At 36.0% G+C, this 21,044-nt stretch overlaps 3 protein-coding genes across 5 annotated transcripts in view; 1 reads left to right on the plus strand and 2 right to left on the minus strand.

Moving 5' to 3' along the window:
• The window catches only part of LOC113503171 (flotillin-2), a 247,890-nt gene that overhangs the window by 162,920 nt on the left and 63,926 nt on the right, over positions 1–21,044 (plus strand). The window lies entirely within an intron of this gene.
• Positions 3,234–14,477, minus strand: LOC113503167 (glucose dehydrogenase [FAD, quinone]-like). The gene is made up of 4 exons (XM_026884992.1): positions 14,359–14,477; positions 9,706–9,874; positions 5,233–5,363; positions 3,234–4,908 (listed from the first exon to the last, which is right to left on the minus strand). The coding sequence occupies exons 2-4, from the start codon at positions 9,866–9,868 to the stop codon at positions 3,331–3,333; spliced, it is 1,872 nt and encodes a 623-aa protein (XP_026740793.1). The 5' UTR covers positions 9,869–9,874; positions 14,359–14,477; the 3' UTR covers positions 3,234–3,330.
• Positions 16,927–19,803, minus strand: LOC113503166 (glucose dehydrogenase [FAD, quinone]-like). Of its 2 annotated transcripts, XM_026884990.1 has the most exons (4): positions 19,741–19,803; positions 19,156–19,324; positions 18,673–18,803; positions 16,927–18,555 (listed from the first exon to the last, which is right to left on the minus strand). In XM_026884990.1, the coding sequence occupies exons 2-4, from the start codon at positions 19,316–19,318 to the stop codon at positions 16,966–16,968; spliced, it is 1,884 nt and encodes a 627-aa protein (XP_026740791.1). In that variant the 5' UTR covers positions 19,319–19,324; positions 19,741–19,803; the 3' UTR covers positions 16,927–16,965. The 2 variants fall into 2 exon arrangements, with proteins under 2 accessions (XP_026740791.1, XP_026740792.1); XM_026884991.1 differs by lacking the exon at positions 19,741–19,803 and having other exon boundaries at positions 19,156–19,333.

The raw sequence follows: 21,044 nt of genomic DNA on the forward strand, positions 1-21,044 counted from the left end.
TACCCCTTGGTTAGACTGGCTGTCAGACTTTTTCAAGCTTCTGACTACCTGTAACGACTGTCAAAGATGTAGGAATAACAGCCGGGACCCACAATTTAACGTGCCTTCCGAAACACGGAGGAACTCGTTATGACAAAGATGGTCACCCATCTACAGACCAACCGCGTCAAGCATAGCTTAACCTGTGATCGTATCACTTATGCGGTTATGGCTTAGCCACGAGCTCCTCAATTTAACTTAACAAATTAACTTAACTTAAATACTAGATAAAACTTTTAATAGGGCTCCCATTTGAAACTTTTTCAAAGTAAATTTACCAAACAGTAGGTACACACTTCTTCGCCCTGACCATCGTTGATTTTCGTAATGGCTAAGTTAACAACACATTGTTACCTTATGAAACATATGAATTGCTCGTAATTTTGCATAACTATAATTTTCGTTTGGTGAAACTAAAATTTCATAAACTTTTAATGGGTGGAACTAAACTGCTTTCTACCATTGAGAAGACGGACTAGTATCCTCGAATTAAAGGAGGTCGTATTTTAAGATCCTTTGAAATGTAAATTTGATGGAATATCAAAGTCAATATAAACTAGATGCTAACATAGAACGTAATCCTAAAGTGAGTTCGACAAAATATACTAGGAAATTCATTATTTTTAAGTCCTGCAATCTTTAGACTCTTCAGCTACAAGGCTTTTTACGTATCCGACATCTGAAGAATTCTAATTTTATTATTAGAAATTTTTATTTACCCATCCTAAAAGTTTCATAAATCCCCAAGTAATAATAATGAGACGTTAATCTTCGCATTGTATAGTTACTTGCGAATGACGTAAACGACATTAAAAATGAATGATTCAATAAAGATGGCAACATTTCTTAAGATTTCACATGCACTCGAGTGAGTGGTGTTGCAATGATCGACGGTGTGCGAGCTCAAGGTGAACCCTTGTGTAAGGTGTGACAGGAAGTCTAATGCTCTTGGTCTGTGGAATATTTTAAGAAAATAGATCCGTAATGATGCTAATGGAATGCCTCTGGGAGATGACCTTTGCCCCGGAGAACAAACAAACAAATAAATTATGAACGAAACTACATGTATGAAACTATCTGACTGCCTAGTAGTGTAAGTCGCCATGACAGCTACTGCTATATGCCATGTGACGCGGGATTGATCCCAGCACGGAATAAAGAGGTCAAATATCATTACTGTATTTTTACTGAATATTTTTGCAGGTCTTATAGTTCGTTTACAAGACATGTAGCTCCTGATTTGGAGCAGAACATACAGGTCTACGAATACTATACTATATGTAAGTGAGAGGGCAAGTGAATTGCCTCGACACACTGTCAGGCGCCACGACCTGCGCTATTCATGCTAACAACAATTACTTTACCTAATTACCATTTGGTTCGAGCGTACCAAATTGGTATCTAATATGCTTATATGGTTTGTCAATGTGTGATCAACTACCGTTTGCTTTAACCAGAAAAAGTTCAGAATATTATATTTATAGAGAATGGGAATAAAATTGATCGTGTGACATGCAATTTCAAATATTGGAATCTGTCATCCTTCAGCAAGTCAAACTGGATGATCAATGCTAATCCTCAAGTTATTTGAGAAATAGCCGATTCCAGTCTAGTGCGTGCCTGTTATGGTTTTAACCAGGATCCATTGAAGATATTATTGAGCTACGTTCTAGAATTGTTTGTTTTTAGAAGCATGTACGAATAAATATAATGTAGAAAATATTATTTGCTTTGATATTCGAATGCTTCAATACTCCGGAGAGCAAATTATTCATGTCGTGTGGAGACCATTGCACGGAACTAACGTATATAGAGGTTCGTGCTTTCCCACTGAATTTCGTTTTATATGATAAGTAAACTTTTCAAGAATATGCTCCTTTAAAGTGAAGACATTCTGATATAATGTTTGAAATATTCAGACTTCACGTATCGAATGCAGTTACGTATGTTTTAGGTAAAAGGCAGTTTTGGCATGAATTTATTTAGAAATATACGTACGTTTATCAGATGTCTAGTAATCATAATACAAGCTTTGCTTAGTTTGAGGCTAGATGGCGTTGTTTAAAATTGAGGATTATTTAAAAAAAAACTTCATTTCCTCAAGAAATTATAACATTTTCACCACCTGTTGTTATCGTTAGCCTAATTGGTAAGCTAATCGTATATGTTTGTTTCATGCTTAGTAACAGTAAATATAGGTACATTTATAATGATGATGCATTTTTATAAGTTTATCTGATTATTTGCTGGTAATAGTTTATCGATTTATATTTGTTTTTTCTTTATCATCAGCTGTGCACCCTGTTGGTTAATACTTTTATGATAGGATCTGATTAATAATACTATTATGAATTCTTGTGTCATATCAGAACTCGTTTAGTACACTTGTATTGAAAACTCTTTTGTCTAATATTGTTCAGTAATAGAAGTAGCTTATGTGACTCTTCTCTCCTACATGAATTCCAGTCTTAAGGTAACAGAAGCTAGGTTTGTGAAAACGGAATCAATCTCGTTTTACTATTACATATTGGTCTGCTTAGGTTTTGAATCACAGAAGATGTCACATGGCTTGTATTAAAATACTTATACTTATTATAAATTGCCAGCTGTAATATTTCAATGTAACCACAACCTTTGACCTCCGTACCTCGTTTTTCGTTGCCCAATAATAAGTTGTACCCAATTCATGTACAATACATCATTACATCGGTAAAGATCATTATTATGGTCTATCTAACCTTGGTGATGAAATAATTTTAATAAAAGAAACTACAGTTCTTTGAGCTAATGGTCGAGGCTAATCTTCATAATAGTCACGATTACAATTATCTTACTTTTTGAGTGTCATATAAATTATAAAACTATTAATTGCACATTGACAATATTGATTAACTACTTATCCTATTAATATTTTATACACAAGGTAATGAATATTTGTTACTGTCCAATAAAAAAAAATCTGAATGGATTTGATACAATTTTGCACAGAAATTCATTAAAGCCTGGAATAACACAAAAAAAAAAAACGTTATGCTTGACAGCGACACTTACCGACATTTTCACGGGAGGAGCGGGTGTCAGCTAAATGATCATACTCATAAACCATGATCATCACAACACGGACAACAATGTAGATGATATTCGATAAGTGCTTATGACAAAAAAGGTTTTATTGCTATAAAAATATACACACATCATTACGATTAATTTAATATAACTACTATTTTATTTATATCACAATCGACTGCAGAGTTTTACAAAACTTTTATTGTACTTCATTTAAGAGCACATTCAGAGCTCCTGGTGTCGGTCTGTCCAAAACTTCTTTATCATGTCCGCCGCCTTCTCACCGATCATCATAGTCGGTACGTTGGTGTTCCCTCTCACCACGAAAGGCATGATGCTTGCATCCGCGACTCTTAACCCTTCAACACCGTATACTCTCAGTTCAGGGTCGACGACAGCTCCCTTGTCGCTTTTCGGCCCCATCTTAACGGTACTGGTAGGGTGATACAGAGAAAATGTAAGTTCCCGAGCAATGCATTCCAAGTGTTCATCGCTAGCTTTCTCAAACTCTTTACACGCGTCGATTTCTAACCACTCTAATTGCAAACCAATCTTTTTAAACGCGTTTGTGTCACCCAACTTAAGTGAATGCTGTTTCGTAGCTCTGATAATGGTTTCCATATCTTCTCGGTCTTCGAAGTAGTTCGCGTATATCAAAGGATGTTCGAAAGGATTCTTGTTTTTCAACAGAATTGTACCACTTGATTTTGGATGTAATACGACGCTAAATACTAGTATTACAATCTTTTCACTGTTTAACTCATGAAATTTATTGTAAACTTCTTCATTTAAATCGTGTTTTTCAAAAACATCAAGCATATTACGACTCTTGGGAGGCAAAACGAGATAATGGAATTGAATATCTGGGCTAGTCGAAGTTGGGTCGGTTGTATTAGCGAAACTTATAACTCTGTGAGGACGCACATCTTTGAATGCTCCTGTGCCCGCTAACATATAATTTCCAAGCTCGCGAACTATGTTTTCAAGGGAGGCTAAAGATGTGTCGCCTGGCACCGTGTAAAACGTAGGTGCAAATACATGATCTTGTAGGTTTTCACCAACAGGGAGGTCAACTTTAACTTCTATGTCCATTTCTTCGAGATGTTTTCTAGGACCGATGCCTGATAACATGAGAATTTGTGGTGAGTTGATTGCACCACCAGAAACGACAACTTCCTTTCTCGCGTTTACTATTATTTCCTTTCCATTTTTGTGAACTTTAACACCACTGACCTTATTCGTGCCAGGAATAAATAATATTTTTGTAACATGAGAATTTTTTAGGACATGTAAATTCTTTCTATCTTTAACTGGGCTCAGAAAAGCTCTAGCTGGCCCATGTCTTACATTACCTTTAACATTTGACTGAGCCAGTATGATACCCATTTGACTATCACCATTGATATCAGTTGAGTTTTTCATTCCTAGTTCGACGGCAGCTTCAACGATCAAACGTTCAATGAAATCGTAGTCTTTTGAGTCTTCAATATTCAGGTACCCATCCTTACCATGATATTTTTTCGTTTCCTCATTTATCTGCCCATTATATTTCTCACTCTTGATGAAGTATGGTAAGACGTCATCGTAGCTCCAGCCGTAGTTACCGTCAGCTGCCCATGTGTCGTAGTCTAGCCTATTTCCTCTAACGTAGAACATGGCATTGATACTGCCACAGCCGCCCAGCACCTTCCCCCGAGGCCAGGCACACGCTTTGTTTTTATAACTTCGACAACTATTTTGAGGTTGGGTTTTGTATCCCCAATCCAAATCAGTTTTCATGCTATTGTAGAACACTTGCGGCATCTGAAACATTAGAAAAATACTTTATATATTTCATGGAGCTTAGGATTTCTCTTTCTTTCCGAGCGTTGATTTCGATTAAGCGCTTAGCGGTATGTAAAATTTTGATCCAAGTGTTAATTTAATTCTGAATTCTGAATTCTTTCTGAAAAACTTCGGACATTAGCAATTGCCATCATCATCAAAATCAAAATTACTGGCTGTTAAGTGTAGATTTCTCCATTTTCCTATCTCTTTTACTTTCTATCGCAAACAGCATAGTACTTTCTACAAGCTTTGCTATAATCCCATTTTTTATAAGACTAGTAAGCTCTTAATACAACTTACTACTGTGCTTAGCTGAGGGTTTCCTCCGGCCTCAATGAGCAGCACCTTCCAGTCTGGCACCTCGCTCAGCCGGTTTGCTACCACGGAACCCGCTGATCCCGCACCCACCACTATGAAGTCATAATTCGGATCTGGAATTTAAAAATGGGAAAGTATTAATATTGTGTCGTTTGTAACTTTGACAGCAACATAAAAGTGAAACAGGTGATTAGAATTCTTCGATTTTACCACAAAAACGTGCGTGACAAGTGTCGCATCAGGATAATCTGAGGGCACGGCAGTGCCCCTGCCAAGTCTCGAGCAAAACGGGCACGGCCGTACCATCTTTTCTCGAAGCGATTCGCGGCTGTTTCGCCCCCCCTGTATCTTCGACGTGGACAAAGCTAGGAGTTTAGCTTTTCGGGGAATAATAGTAGGCATTAGAACAAGCTTAAGTTCGAAATTACATGCCAATTGAATTAATGGTTTAGGAGTTACGGTCGATCAAAGTTACACCATTTTGTCACTCACTGACTCACTGACTCACTGACTCACTGACAGATCATCAAAAATCTAAGGTACTTCTAGCAGACTTAGAAACTTCAAATTTTGCACCAAGATAGGTCCTTAGCCACATATAAAGGAAAAATTATAAAAACATTAAAAAATAATATGCCATAGAAAACAATTTTATATTTGCGGTTTGGCAAGAACATTATGTATGGATTTTGACTGCATTGTTAACTTTGTTCGTTGTTTAAGTACCTATTCAATTGGATGAATACATACATAGAATAGAAAAGAATAATATAAATGTAATACACAGACTATCATTAATACAAATTAATACATAAAATTCATAATTCATTAAATTAATAAAGCTAAAACTCCATTGTATTGCGATAAATATTGTATGCGCGCTCGATAGATGGCGTTGTACGTGTCTGAATCGCGCTATGGTTTCGTTACAAAGCGCAGTCTAAGTAGTACTTCAGAATAATTCGATAATTTTCATTTGATAGCGCCACCTGTCTATGAAAAACCATTTCGAAACTAAAAAATATTGTAGTGATAATTGATATTCGGAGAACTTTACGTGTTATTTAGTTTAGTTTAGCTATAGTTTGTAAGTTAGTAGATATATATATGCATATATATATAAGTTTAAGCTTGTTTACATTAGAAGTAACGAAGTCTCAGAGAAGAAACAAAAGAGATAGAGATAGAGAATGGGTTCTAAGCAAAGCAGTAGCTGAAGTCCTAGAAATTATGACACCTAAAAAAAAAGAAAGAAATACACTTACAAAAAATAAATGAGATCCCACCAAAAACATTAAATGTAAAAAAATGCCAAGTCTCTCGATGCAGTCTTTCCATCGTAAAAAGTTTTGAGATCTCATAGAAGCCAAGTCCTATTCAAAATATTTTGTAGTTATAAATCAACATTTAGTAATTGTATCAATAGTTTTCTTTATATTATAATTATAGTGACTTGGCAATGAGCACAAATTAAAAGCTGCTTGATGCCTGGAATTATGTGCAAATGTTACTGACGAGACCAGTGATCAGATTATTTGTTATGTGTGAATCATGATGGTCACTACCGACTACATGCTCCAATACAATAATTAAGAATACCTTACGGGCCATCGCTTTATGAAAGTAAATGAATCGAGAGTACACTAAGACTGACTGCCGTTGCCGAAATTCGGTTGGGACGACACGGATAAACCAAAAGAAAATTAATTTTGTGATATTAATGTTTACGCATGCGGTGTGTGTAACTTTCAACTCCTACAAATATGCCGTTTTATTTGTTTCTTCTTGTGCTCATTGCCAAGTCACTATAATTATAATATAAAGAAAACTATTGATACAATTACTAAATGTTGATTTATAACTACAAAATATTTTGAATAGGACTTGGCTTCTATGAGATCTCAAAACTTTTTACGATGGAAAGACTGCATCGAGAGACTTGGCATTTTTTTACATTTAATGTTTTTGGTGGGATATATGTTTACGTCTTAATTAGCAGCCTCCTCCTTAAGTATACAAAAATTTGTAAATACAAGTGCTCTATTGCCAGATTTATCAAATGCATAAGTAAAACAACCTTCGTCAAGCAAATTCATCACTTTCGTTTACGTTACGTATAAAATCTCTTTTTGTTTTGATTCTTAATAAAAACTTTATACGACCAGTCCATTCAGATGAAACTTTTTCTCGTATTATACCAGTCACGGCAGCTCAGGCCAACGGTATCCGCATATTAACTGACTTTTGTAACGGACGTTGATCTCGCGGTTAAGTGAGGCTATGACTAATTTTAAATCACAAATGTGGTTTGATGTGTATCTTATTTGGCTTATGTATAATGCAAATAAATTGCGTGAAATGGAAATGTGGCCTTGCAGTTCAATGGACGGATTTGCATGTAAGTTCAAATCCTGAGCATGAACAAATGCGATTTTTCTTAAGTTATTTCTTTCGAAATTTCAAAAAAAGTCCAAAAGAAAACTGGATACCGAAATGAAATTTGGAATCACCAACCCACATGTAAGCAGAGTTGTAGTAAATGTTCGGTCTTTCTACATATATTGTTATGAGAAGGAATCCGAAAATCTACAGCCTGTAAAATGCGTGATGCGATTTAGAAAAGATAATTAAGCCTGATAGTACTGACAATAACAACGTGATGTTTTCACAATACAATGAAACGAACGGAAATTTCCTTCTCATAACGTAATTGTATTAAATTCATATCATTGTATTGTACCTATTTACTTTTCAGTGTGATTTCGATATAATCTATAAATTAGGTAATCAGTACGTATGTTTTAGGCTTTTTAGATGATAGATTTATCTCAATCGATTAAGTGGTAGTTTGATACGACTGTTTTATCATTTTGGACGATATACGACAGGCAGTATAATATGAGTCTACTGTATCATAAACGCGAAATTTTATGAGGATGTATGCATGTCTGTTACTCTTTCACGCTAAAAGTGCTAAAACAGCGTTAACAGACATCCAGGCAAGCAGACCCACGGGTGAATGGTATTTTTTTAATCCAATTCTTTTCTATATCCATTCCCTAGCCTTCTGTCTATATGCCTCTTTTACCTTTCAGGGAAAATTACCCCTAGTTGTAATCGTGCATGAAAGCGTACTATTTTTTATGTTAGGTTTTTATGACTAGCTTAAATGTTTGTTTGTTTTGTGTTTTTTTATGACTTGATTATCCTGTGTTTTTCTTTTTAAATGAGCAAATATATAAAGATTGGAAAAAGTGAACGCTCATTCTGATTCAGCTCATTATAAGTGGTATTTGTTTTTATTTATTTATGCAAAGCTAACTGTTGGTTTGAATTGTGCTTATAACTGCAGAATCATTCCGCTTCTTTAAAAAGTAAAACGAAGGTGTTAGCTACTTCCACACCAATTTCGTCAAAATCGGTCTTCCCGTTTTTGCGTGACGAGGTTGTAAACATACACTCACATAATTTTGCACTCATAACATTTGTTTAGCTCGCACTTGCCCAACTTGGAGTGCAGTAATTTTCGGTTCATAATATACCCTCAGCCACTTATATAAATTGTGACTTCTTCACCTAACCAAGCATGCGCAAGCGTCTCTGCGGCCCCGGCAATGGCAGGGGTGTTTTTATTAAACCCAAGGCGTTCCCCTAAGCATCTATCGAAGACATTAGCTTCACCCCGTAAATACAAAAATCAAAATGCCACAAATTGTATATTTTCTCCTTTTTAACCCGTTGGCAGTTGCCTTCTCCAATCCTCTGATAAAAGATCACTCGCAAACCAACCTTCTCGATGGTAGTACCTATATTCCTTATTGCATTTACCTCGAGGAAACTGGATATGACAATAAGGATAAAGTTATTATACAAGAGGTCGCCCACCCGAGATTTATCTTTTTAATTATACAATACACAAACAATTATCTGAATTTATACACACTGATTTTTCATAATAAAAATCCGCATGGAAAAAATACTCATAAATCTGATTTATGATAATCTTTGGTCAATTGGAAAAAATGTGTATTTACAAGAATCCTCACAATACATTATATGTACATCTTTTAAATCTTATAATATGAAAATAAAAACTGCGATATGACATAATAAGTAAAATTAACATCTTTGTTCAGAACATTTGTAAGGGTTCCCTACCCAAAGGATAAAAACGCAACCTTACTATGGCTCAGTATCTCATGATCCGGATGATGATTGGCATATTTTTTTTAATTTATAGTTGCTACCGTAAGAATGATAAATTATTAAATGATGTAACATTTTACGAAGCAAACCCCACCACGTCAGCTCATGATTAAGGACTCCGATTGGGTCCGAGATTAGTCGGGCAATACCGATAAATACACGTGAGTAAACTTGCATCATTTAATATTAAGAGATGACGGTCTTCCTAGAGGTCTGTATTAATTGGTATCTACCGGTATCGGTACCTACCTTTTAATACGGCGTCAATGGCGTCATCCGGCCACAGGTGGTCTCCGACGACGGCGCACTGTGCAGCTAGGAAGCTGGTCAGGGTCTGTGTGAAGAGAGTGCCAGCAGCGCCATAGCTGTTCACTATGTTGGCGGTCAGCGCTGGGTCGCACGCCCACGACATTTCGCTCTGCAGACAAAGACCTTACTTTAAAGTTAAATCTATTGATGAGCAAAAGAAAAGTAAATTACCCGAATTGTAAGAAGCAGTTTATCTGTTCACTAGCTGTTGCCCGCGACTTCGTCTGCGTGGTTAGAAGATATAAGTTATGACTTTTTCTTCGCTCCTATTGGTCGCAGCGTGATGATATAGATGTATAGCCTAAAACTATATGATATAGCCTAAAACCTCTCTCGATGAATGGTCTATTCAACACAAAAATATTTTTTCAATTTGAACCAGTAGTTCCTGAGATTAGCGCGTTCAAACAAACAAACAAACAAACTCTTCAGCTTTATATATTAGTACTAGCTGTTGCCCGCGACTTCGTTCCCGTGGGTAGAAGAAGATATAAGTTATGATTTATACCCGTCCTGTTTTTTGCACATTTTCCATTGTATCTTCGCTCCTATTAGTCGCAGCGTGATGGTTTATAGCCTAAAGCCTTCCTCGATTAATGGTCTATTCAACACAAAAAGAATTTTTCTATTTGGACCAGTAGTTCCTGAGATTAGCGCGTTCAAACAAACAAACAAACAAACAAACAAACAAACAAACAAACTCTTCAGCTTTATATATTAGTATAGATAATCTTTCATATAGAAGATAAGTATTTTCGTGGACTGATTGACAGGACTCTTTGGAATCAAAAATGAATCTACCGCATAAAAGGTGAATTTTGGTACATTAATAGCAATAATATTTTACAAAAAAAACTCAGTGAAGAATAATCCTTGAAGAATTTTTTATGGGACCAAATATCAGTTATTTCACGTTAAATAAAAATTAATCTAAGAAAGTCCGAAGTTCTGAGGTAACAAAAATAGAGACGACCAATTGACAACCTCCTTCGTAAAGTCGGTTGAAAAAGGATAAATGTATGCCAAAGAATAACACAGTAAAAGTAATTTAAGGTAATAAAAATTCTCTCACAATTTTGGGTCCGCTATCATCTAATTCTTTAAAAATGACTTGTAATCAGGAATACGCACATAATTATCATTATTTAGACATTAGAAACGACCGAGTTCAATGAATGGTGAATTATATGATCTCTGTCAGAAAAAAGTTTATTATTGTATCATTATTGTATCTTACCTAAATTAGGTAGGTATTTATCGTAAGAAAAACAGTTAAAATAAATTAATCAAAGAAAATATAGTAATTACAAAAATATAGACTCGTATCAGTGATAACAATTCTATCATGGATTGATAATAATCTTTTGACTTTATTCATAATACCAAATATGAATTAAAATTGATAATATTTTTATAAATTATTACGTTTTCGTTTAAAATCATGCAGATTTTTATCTATATGGCTACCAAAAAAAAGAGTTGAGTAAACTCGCTTCTTCTTTAGAAAGGTAATTGGCGAGTACCTATACGTAAATATATTTATACTTAATATTATAAAGAGGAAACCTTTGTATTTTTGTATGTTTGTATTGAATAGGCTCAAAAACTACTGGACCGATTTCAAAACTTCTTTTACCATTACTTAGAGGGATTCTTCCGAATCCGTATAGGCTATATTTTATACCGGAAAATCGTGGTTGTGAAAGTTGTCGAGTAAGTCGTCGAAAAAACTGCCGTAAAGCATTAAGGTAAAGATACATTTTAGGGAGTTAAAAAATAAATGTCCACCCGTGCGAAGCCGGGGCATTTTTATATTTATGCGGCCGAGGTTACGAAGGCCAGTTATTTGCGATGCGACTGCAAGAGCGAAACTAGCTATATATGGTATGGATACATTATCAAAAATCCGGTGATGATGTGGTTTTTACTATAGGGTTAAAGTAATACCTAATCAATCAATCTGCCTGCCTCCGCTGACGATGCATTAAACATACAACATTTTATTTATTTGATGCAACCAGGGCCCCAATTCTGGTATTTACAATGGAAATTGGATTAATTTAGCAATATTCGTACTCCTCTAAGTATTTTGCCAACACAAAAATTGGAAATTCGGTACGAGGCGGGATACTCGCTGTCAATAGCATCAATTTCCAATACTTGTTTTGACCATATGCTTGCACGAATATTGATCAAATTTAATCCGATTTCGATTCATGCATCGGTATGAATCTTCGACTATTTTCGGTAAATAGCAGAATTTTTCTGACTATATAAATTCCACAGTACTGTTGTTCGTGTCACCTAAATAATTCAAATGTAGCTTGTAATATTCGCATTTTAGTATAATATAATTTAATATAATATATTTTAGTATAATATAATTATAGTATCGCTAATTTGGAGGTAGATGATAACTTATGATATAACTTAACGAAAAAAATAATATAAGTGACTTGTATTACCCTCTATTTTTATAATAACTATCGTGAGACTGATTCATTATTAAATGATGTAACGGATTACTCACGCGTATTTATCGGGGGTGCCCGACTAGTTTCATACCCAACCGGAGTCCTTAATAATGAGCTAACGCGGCGGGCGAGCGAGTTTCGAGATCGCGAGTCGAGCACCCCCGATAAATACGCGTGAGTAAACCGTTACATCATTTAAAACTGGTTTATAGCTTCTTTGTATTTAATAAGTTCTCGTAGCTACGACCTGATTATCGTATATTATTTAACATTTGTGATATCAAACAAAACAAAGTTAAACCTCTAACCTTGGCAGATAATACTCATTCTATATAAACAAACGTTATGTAATAATTATAATAACAAATCTTATGTTACCTAATCTCAAAAATATTTATATGTGAAGTAACTACTTACAGGATATTTAAAGGAAAAACCAGGTCAAGTACATATGGCACGTCACTGAGTATTCCGTACGAACTGATTAAAGAAATAAATTTACAAAAATAAACCTATCAATTTTTTGGCCGTGCCAAGCGTTGCTTAACCTAGATTTTTTATTAAGCGTTATTAGTTATTTTTCACATTTCCCATTGTATCTTCGCTCCTATTAGTCGCAGCGTGATGATTTATAGCCTAAATCCTTCCTCGATTAATGGTCTATTCAACACAAAAAAAAATTCAATTTGGACCAGTAGTTCCTGAGATTAGCGCGTTCAAACAAACAAACTCTTCAGCTTTATATATTAGTATAGATTATAGCAGCAACAGTAATGCATCGTATATGAAAATTTCAACTGTTTATCACAGTTCATGAGATAAATCTTGATGACAGGCGGATAGATAGTTAAACAAATATCAGAGCATTAGTTATAAGATGCAGATTTTACCCTTTAGGTAAGGAACCTTAAAAATATATAATAAAAGAATTGTTTTCAATTAAAAAAGATTTACAAACATTCTTATCTTACAACTGACAGAAAAGAATACGAAAACAATTAGGGAAATAAATTATTACAAAACCGTTTTTAAATTACAATAAATCAATGATATTTACATAAATAAAATATTATTTATTTAAATTATCACTTATTTTCACCCATTCACAAAAAAAAAGATCCTTGTTACTCACATGTCAGTTTAAAAATATAACTAAAATGTATTTATATTTTGCAGAATTTTAATAATATCGCTTTACTGATCTTGATATTGTATATTATAGCCAAACAATGAAACTCTAAAGATGAATTAAAATTATATTTATGACTGTTTGCAAAAAGAAAACAAAGTAATAATGATGCGTATACATAACCAAATCAAATAATCTAGTTCTGTAAGCTGCTAACGGTGGGCGCCATGATGTTGTTTATTAACTGCACGAATAGCCCAGTGGTTGAGGTTACCACGCCAAACTCACTGAGCACGAACCGCGGGTTCAATCCTCGCGTAGGACTAGCTTTTGTGTGATCTCCAAATGCTTGTCCTGAGTCTGACTTGAATGTTTGTGAAACTTGCCGCGCTTCTGTCGCGGTAGGATTGAATTCCTTCATGAGGGGGTCGTTTTAAAAATGTATTTAAATAGCATCATTCATAGGTAAGTTCACTTGATAAATTGCGTTCTTATCAAGATAAAGTAAACAATTTTAGAAACCCTCGTCAGTAAAAACTTTCGCGTCCACATCATTTAATTGGCTCGACCGATTAACAACAAACGTGTCTAAGAACACTTGCACATCTAACATACAAAACAGATTAAATTGCGTTCGGGAGCTATGATGCTAGAAACAGACACGTCAAATTTCCAACACACATCTTTTTTCGTCCTGGTTTAAAAACAAAACGAAAAGCGACTAAAAAGCAGTCAACGATCTCCGTTCGAGATCAGAGAAAGTTCGATGATTCATAACAAGAAATAAAATATGTTGTGCAAAAGTAGGTCATATAAATATGTCACTTTACTTATAAACAATCAAACATAATAATCATAATCAATACTATTTATAATCAAGATCAATAATTAAAATCAATTCGATGCTAAATAATTACAATCACAAATATAATTACTAAAATATAATTCAATTTATAAATTAACATACAATAAACAAAAATTCAGACTTACCGCTTTACGTCAACTGTTTATTAATTAAAGTTATTATAAATAAAACAATATTATTATTATTTTAACCACTATATGGCTGTGTGAATGTTTCGCGCGCCGGTACGCGACTGACATAACATGCGAAACGCAGGTCTCGTTCACGACAAATACAGATAAATAATGTAGATTTGTAGATCTTACCGATATTTTCTTATCTGTTATTATGTACTGTAGGAATATACAACACAATAAATAGTATTTTCAACACGCCCTTTAGTATGTATTGATATATGAAATGATTACAGCAACGATAAACATTCTCAATAGTTTTAAGGAACCGTTGATATTTCGTCGCTCTGGCGGAATATCAGTATACAGGGTGGAAGGCGTTTACCGATCCCGTGGTCCAGGGGTTCTGGACATGATTCCAGACCCCCCCTGCGTTGGAATTTTCCATCGGCCTTTTCATGAAAATTGCATTTTTTTGCATGGTTAATTACAGCAAAGGATACTAAAACGAATAGTTTTAAGATTCTTTTTTGCGATATACGCCTTAGGTTTCCACGAAGTTGTGGTAAAGTGCGTGTTATAGGTTATAGCTATGTGATTAGAGGCAGGCACTCAAAGAAATGTTTCATTGTGTTTTCCGTTATCATACAGTCTTACACGCACCTGAACTACCACTCAATTGTGACTTATTAAATACCAGCCTATTTACGTCTCTCAGCTAGGAACCGTCTTCCCATATAGGGAAGTTTTATCACCACGCCAGCTCACAATGAATTTGCGATTTCAGATTTCAATATTTGGAGAACCTAGGTTTTCTCACGATGTTTGGTGTCTTAGAATAATTTTTGAAACAGTTACATTAGTGCTTTGCCTGCGTTTTGATCGAACCTGCATATCATGCATACAACGAAATATAGTCAATTATTTGACATATTTAAATTATTTCCAAAAAACACCTCCATTGATTTACCGCTTAAAAAAATGCCTTATATTGAACAAAACGGCGAAATAGTGTACCTATTGGATATCAAAAAAATACCGAAAGCCTACCAAGAGATACTTTTAAAATAAAATCATTGCGTGGAAGAGAGACGTCGCTCTACACCGTGTAATGCGCTGTCTTGTTTCCACAGGGAGGCAGCGGCAGGCGCCGAACTCATGAAGTACATAATATATTTTACTAAGTTTTCTTGGCGCAATATATAAAGGCCCACGATATATCATGTTAGTTGCATACAAATAACTGCAATGTTTTGAATGCACAGAGTTTCTTTATGCTAAGCATGTCTATAAATTGTTGTGATTGGCAGAGGCCGTTGAACTCTACTTTACGCATATATTTGACTTATAATTATTACTTATAAATTACTCGTTAATGAAGCTACAAACTATAGCCGACTTATGGACGGGGAGCGACATTAAAATATCGAAATGATATTAATTCCTAAAAAAGGAGAGTTATTTTTAGCTTTTTTCTTATTTCTCCAGCAATGAGATGAGTTTTTAAACACTTTTATAAATTGTTTTGTCTTTTGAAATAAGTAGTCTAAGCTTGGATTCAGTCTTTAGTATTATTTCAATTGTTCCTTTTAAAAGCGAATGTCGCATTAAAGTTTTTTTTTTAATTAAAGCATTTATTAGTTTGAACACGTATTACAAAAAAATAACATACTGTGTGTCATTTTGTCGCCGGGAATGAATACTTGTGTAGCGGTCGGGTTCACAAACATTCAAGTCATATTTACAAAGAAACCCAGAATCAGACAACCAGTCTTAAATCTTACAAATGCTTGTCCTACGCGGGGTCGAAACCGCGACACGTTACGCTTTGCGGGTTTGGCGTGGAGACCTCAACCACTCGGCTATCCAAGCATGAAAAACGCACAGTTTAATAAAAGTAATATTTTCTATCGTACACATATTGTTTTATCTAATCTGACTAACCTTGCATTGATAAATTAATGTAATAGATCAGTAAAGAGACTGCTCTTCACAATAATTAATTTAATTATAGTAATTCATTACTATTGCAGGCAGCATTATACGGTACACAAGATATGATTCATAGGCACAGGTATTCAATCAATGTACTACTAATATTAATAAATTGATTGTAAAATATTATATCAATATAGAAAATACGATTCCATGAACAAATTCTGTCTTCAATTAATCATTTTATATTGAGCACTTGTTTTCGGGATAAAACTTAAGACAATGTTGGTCCTATGTTGAGGAGTTTGGCTGATTAAAACGATACGAATCTATCAATTTTAATATTACGGATCTATTTTATTGAAACTTTATTCTCACATAATCGCCTAATAATGGATTAAACGTCCGATTGACTGTATAAAATATACAGGTGTGACAAAACATTTTTACATGTATCAAGAATGACATCAAGAATTGCGATAAATATGTAAAATAAATATAGGTTGTATAGGACGCGATATTAACCCGCTAGCGGTATGTGCAAGAGTACCTCAGCTTGTGCTTTAAATATTATTATAGCAGGACAATTTGAATGGGAACGAATAAAGGGATCCAAGCGGAAAATATCAAATAAAACCATTTAAATAAATAGCATTAATTATAATCATTATTTATTTACATAATTTACAGTTCGGTGTGTAGTTTGTGGTTGCTCAACCATTGTTTCTTGATCATGTCGGCTCCCTTCTCTCCAATCATGATTGAAGGAGCGTTGGTGTTGCCTCTCACTACTGAAGGCATGATACTGGCGTCAATGACACGCAGACCCTGGACCTTGCGTACCCTGAGCTCGGGGTCGACGACCGCGGTCTCGTCACCATCAGGACCCATCTTAGCGGTACTGGTCGGGTGGTACAGAGAGAAAGTCAGCTCCCTTGAAATGCAGTCCAAGTATTCGTCGCTGCTCTTGTCGAACTTCTTGCAAGCGTCAATGTCGAGCCAGTCCAGTTTGAATCCAGCCTCCTTCAGCGCCTTGGTGTCTCCAAGCCTCAGAGAATGTTGCTTCATGGCCCTGATTACAGTCGCCATGTCTTCGGGGTCCTTGTAGTAGTCAGCGAAGAACAATGGGGCTTCAAGCGGGTTCTTGCTTGCCAAGAGGATCCTACCAGCGGATTTGGGTTTCAGCAGAGTGTTGAAGATGACCAAAGTGAATTTGTCTTCGTTCATCTGCTTGAACTTGGTATAGGCCTCGTCGTTAAGACCGTGCTTCTGGAAGATGTCTAAAACATTGTATACACCAGGGGGCAGAACGAAGTAGTGGAACTGCATGTCAGAGGCGTATGAGTTGGGGTCAGTGGTGTTGATGAAACTGATCACACGGTTGGGGCTGGTCTTGATCAATGGGCCAGTTCCTTCCATAATGTACTGAGCGAAGTTCTGAGCAATGGTAGAGATGGAGTAGTAGTTCTTGTCACCAGGCTTGGTGTAGAAGGTGGGAACGAATAAGTGGTCTTGCAAGTTCTCTCCAACAGGTAAGTCAGCCTTAACCTCAATTTTCAGGTCTTCTAAGTGCTTCTTGGGTCCGATACCTGAGAGCATCAGGATCTGTGGCGAGTTGAGGGCACCAGAGGACAGGATAAGCTCTTTCCTTACATTGACAACGATGTCTTTACCGTCCTTGTGGAGCATCACACCGCTGACTTTGTTGGTTCCGGGAACAAACAATACCTTAGTGCCTTGAGCGTGCTTAATGACATGGAAGTTCTTCCTGTCCTTGATAGGGGCCAAGAAAGCGCGAGCAGTACTGAATCTGTGTCCATTCTTTGTTGTGGTCTGGGAGGTCATGACACCCATCTGGCTCTCACCGTTGATGTCCGTAGAGTTCTTTAATCCAAGTTCGATCGCAGCGTTAATAATCATGTGCTCGAAGTCATGGGACTGCTTGTCGACATCTACATTGAGGTTGCCTTCGTAGTTGTGGTACTTCTGGTTCTCTTCGTTGAAGATGCCAGTGAATTTCTCGCTCTTCCTGAAGTAAGGCAAGACATCGTCGTAGCTCCAGCCGTAGTTGCCGTCGGCTGCCCATTCATCGAAGTCGGCCCTGTTTCCTCGGACGTAGAACATGAAGTTGATGCTGCTGCTGCCACCGAGAGCTTTACCACGCGGCCAGGCGCAACCCTTGGCGGTGTAACTCCTGCAGGCAGCGTTGTCAGGTTGAGTCTTGTAGGCCCAATCTTGAGGACTCTTCATGTTGTTGTAGAACAGATGGGGGATCTGGAAAGGAATTACAAAAATCATTATTTATCTATCGTCGTTCGGTCAGTTATTCGATATCAATATCTTTTATGTTTGAGTTATTGGTATGAGTTGCTATAATTCTAAGTATCGTACCTCGGTATTCAGGGTAGGGTTGCCGCCAGCTTCTACGAGCAGAACTTTCCATTCTGGTACTTCACTTAACCTATTAGCAACTGTAGCACCAGCTGAACCAGCGCCTACTACGACGAAGTCGTAGTTGGGGTCTGAAATAGAAACGTAAGGTATCAATATTCGTAAGTGTAGCGTAAGGTATAAGTGTTCGTAATATGTGGCCAGCGAGCATGTAAAAACTGTATCCAGCTGAAACTTGTAAGACTCGTAACATTGCTCGGTAAAAGGATGGATACAGTAGACTAGTATAGGGAACAATTCTTTATGATGATATACTTATAATCGTTTATTTTCCACCATATTGTTCTTACTATAACGCCACTAAAGTTATTCGGCAGTGCATTAAAACAAACAATATGTCCATACACTATATAAATCCTTGAAGGTTTTAACTGAGCAGTAACTTAAACGTTCATTATGGTTATCAAAGTAATAGTAGTTTACCATCGAGCACAGCCTGGGTGGCGTCAGCAGGCCAGATGTGGTCGCCGACCAGAGCGCACTGAGCCGCGAAAAACGTCTGCAGTGACTGCATGAACAGCGGACCAGCTGTCTGGTAGCTGTTCACGATGTTCGACGTCAACACGGGGTCACAGGCCCACGACATCTTGCTCTGGAAATATGGGACTTGTTACAATCGGAATACATCATATTTTGCAAAGTAGTGAATCATTGTAGGGTCGCAATTTGGAGAAGAAAAATCCAGCAGGCCTAGATTATGTTACATTGAATTTGCTTGGGAAACTTTGAATGTAGAGACGTATTTATGTTCGTTTTCGACATGTGACGTGACTTTGAATTGTCAGGTCTGTACATGTAGGTTTTTTAACCACGTTAACGTTCGAAGGAATATGACAGGTCGTGGAAGACAACTAATAAACGGATCCAAAAATATCTTTGAAATTACTACTTATACTTAATTATATCTTATTTCGACCACAATGGAAAATGAGATCAAATTACTTAAAGGTATTATAGTGCATGATGAAATAACTGTTAATTACTTTATTTAATTTAAAGATGGCTTACCTCTTTAGTTTAGCTCCTTCTAAACCAAATAAAGCTGACAGCTGGGGAAGAGCTGCCAATGTTATGCCGAACCAGGTTTCTTCCCAGATATAAATACTAACTGAAGTAGGTATATATCGCGTCAGAACAAAGATAACTGCAACAATATAATTGTCCTAATATCTTAATTGCTAATAAGTTGTAACCTTTTGATTTTTAATGTGGTAATTATCGCCAAATTTGTAAACAATCGAAAATATGGTCTCGAGACATAGTTTTGATATATTTTTTTTTATATAATTACGCGATATATTAGGGTGGGATTTTAGTCACACAGCTTGGTTACCGTTATTTATTAACCGTTATGCCTGTAATTTTCTGGCGCCTCACTTTTTCTGGTTTTCAACAAACCTGAAATTTTACATCCCTATGTATGTTACGTGAATATTTTAGATTTGATCTGATGTTGGAGCTAGGATAGTGTGATTTGAGCTCCGCCATAAAAAAACACCACCCTATCGAGTTTTGACTTGTCATAAGGCGTAATTTGACCAAAGAAAGGAATCAAGAAAAAATCAAAATAATTAATATTTTGATTACGTAGGTACTTAGCTACATATTTATTTAGCTTAGTTGATTGAAGTCATTATAATTACATAGAAATAACATTTTCTGATGATGAGATGTAGCGCAGGACATGCTTGAGCGATCCCGTGAGGTTTAAACAGTAGAAGGGACCCGAAGAGTTTTTAGTCGGTGGAAATTCGACATATCCCCAATTCGCTGTTCATAGTCACGGCATGGATTGAGAGGTTTCATGCCGAAAAACAAAAAAGGTTCTGGAAGTGTTAGCTGAAAAGTACGAGCTCGGGAAGGTTCGAGTTGCCGTGCTATAGAAACTCGTTGAAGAGTTCATTAGAGGTCTCTGCCCAGGAGTAGTACAGTGTAGTTTATTATGGTCGTCGCATGTTTCTAATGTAGGTATCAAACGAGGACTTGCTAACTACGTATACATGTGTTATGCTAATACATTATACCAATATGTTATGTTTACTTAAGTGTTGATATGCAAGATACTTGTAACTAACGGCCCCATAAAACCATGTCTAGTATTCACTAACAATGTTTGATTCTATGATGTCATTATATTACGGCCATTCGGTCGGTAATATCGGTCATTTATTGTATGAATAAAATAAATTTCCTAAGGAAGTTATATTTCAATTTTCATAAAGAATCGAGTTGTTTAGGTGCTCTTAAAGTAAGACATACCTTTCATCATTCTAAACCTTTACCCGACTATGCTGGGGTGCTACCATTCTAAT

Source organism: Trichoplusia ni, chromosome 18, assembly GCF_003590095.1.
Source record: "Trichoplusia ni isolate ovarian cell line Hi5 chromosome 18, tn1, whole genome shotgun sequence".
Classification (NCBI taxonomy): Eukaryota; Metazoa; Arthropoda; class Insecta; order Lepidoptera; family Noctuidae; genus Trichoplusia; species Trichoplusia ni.

Bases quoted from the DNA above. Each gene is read 5' to 3' on its own strand.
- LOC113503167 (XM_026884992.1), bottom strand. From the start codon at position 9,868: ATGTCGTGGGCGTGCGACCCAGCGCTGACCGCCAACATAGTGAACAGC. The intron at 5,364-9,705 runs GTAGGTACCGAT...TTTAAATTCCAG, and splicing joins CATTGACGCCGTATTAAAAG to ATCCGAATTATGACTTCATA. The intron at 4,909-5,232 runs GTAAGTTGTATT...CTAATGTTTCAG, and splicing joins ACCCTCAGCTAAGCACAGTA to ATGCCGCAAGTGTTCTACAA.
- LOC113503166 (XM_026884990.1), bottom strand. From the start codon at position 19,318: ATGTCGTGGGCCTGTGACCCCGTGTTGACGTCGAACATCGTGAACAGC. The intron at 18,804-19,155 runs GTAAACTACTAT...TTTCTATTTCAG, and splicing joins CACCCAGGCTGTGCTCGATG to ACCCCAACTACGACTTCGTC. The intron at 18,556-18,672 runs GTACGATACTTA...ATTCCTTTCCAG, and splicing joins ACCCTACCCTGAATACCGAG to ATCCCCCATCTGTTCTACAA.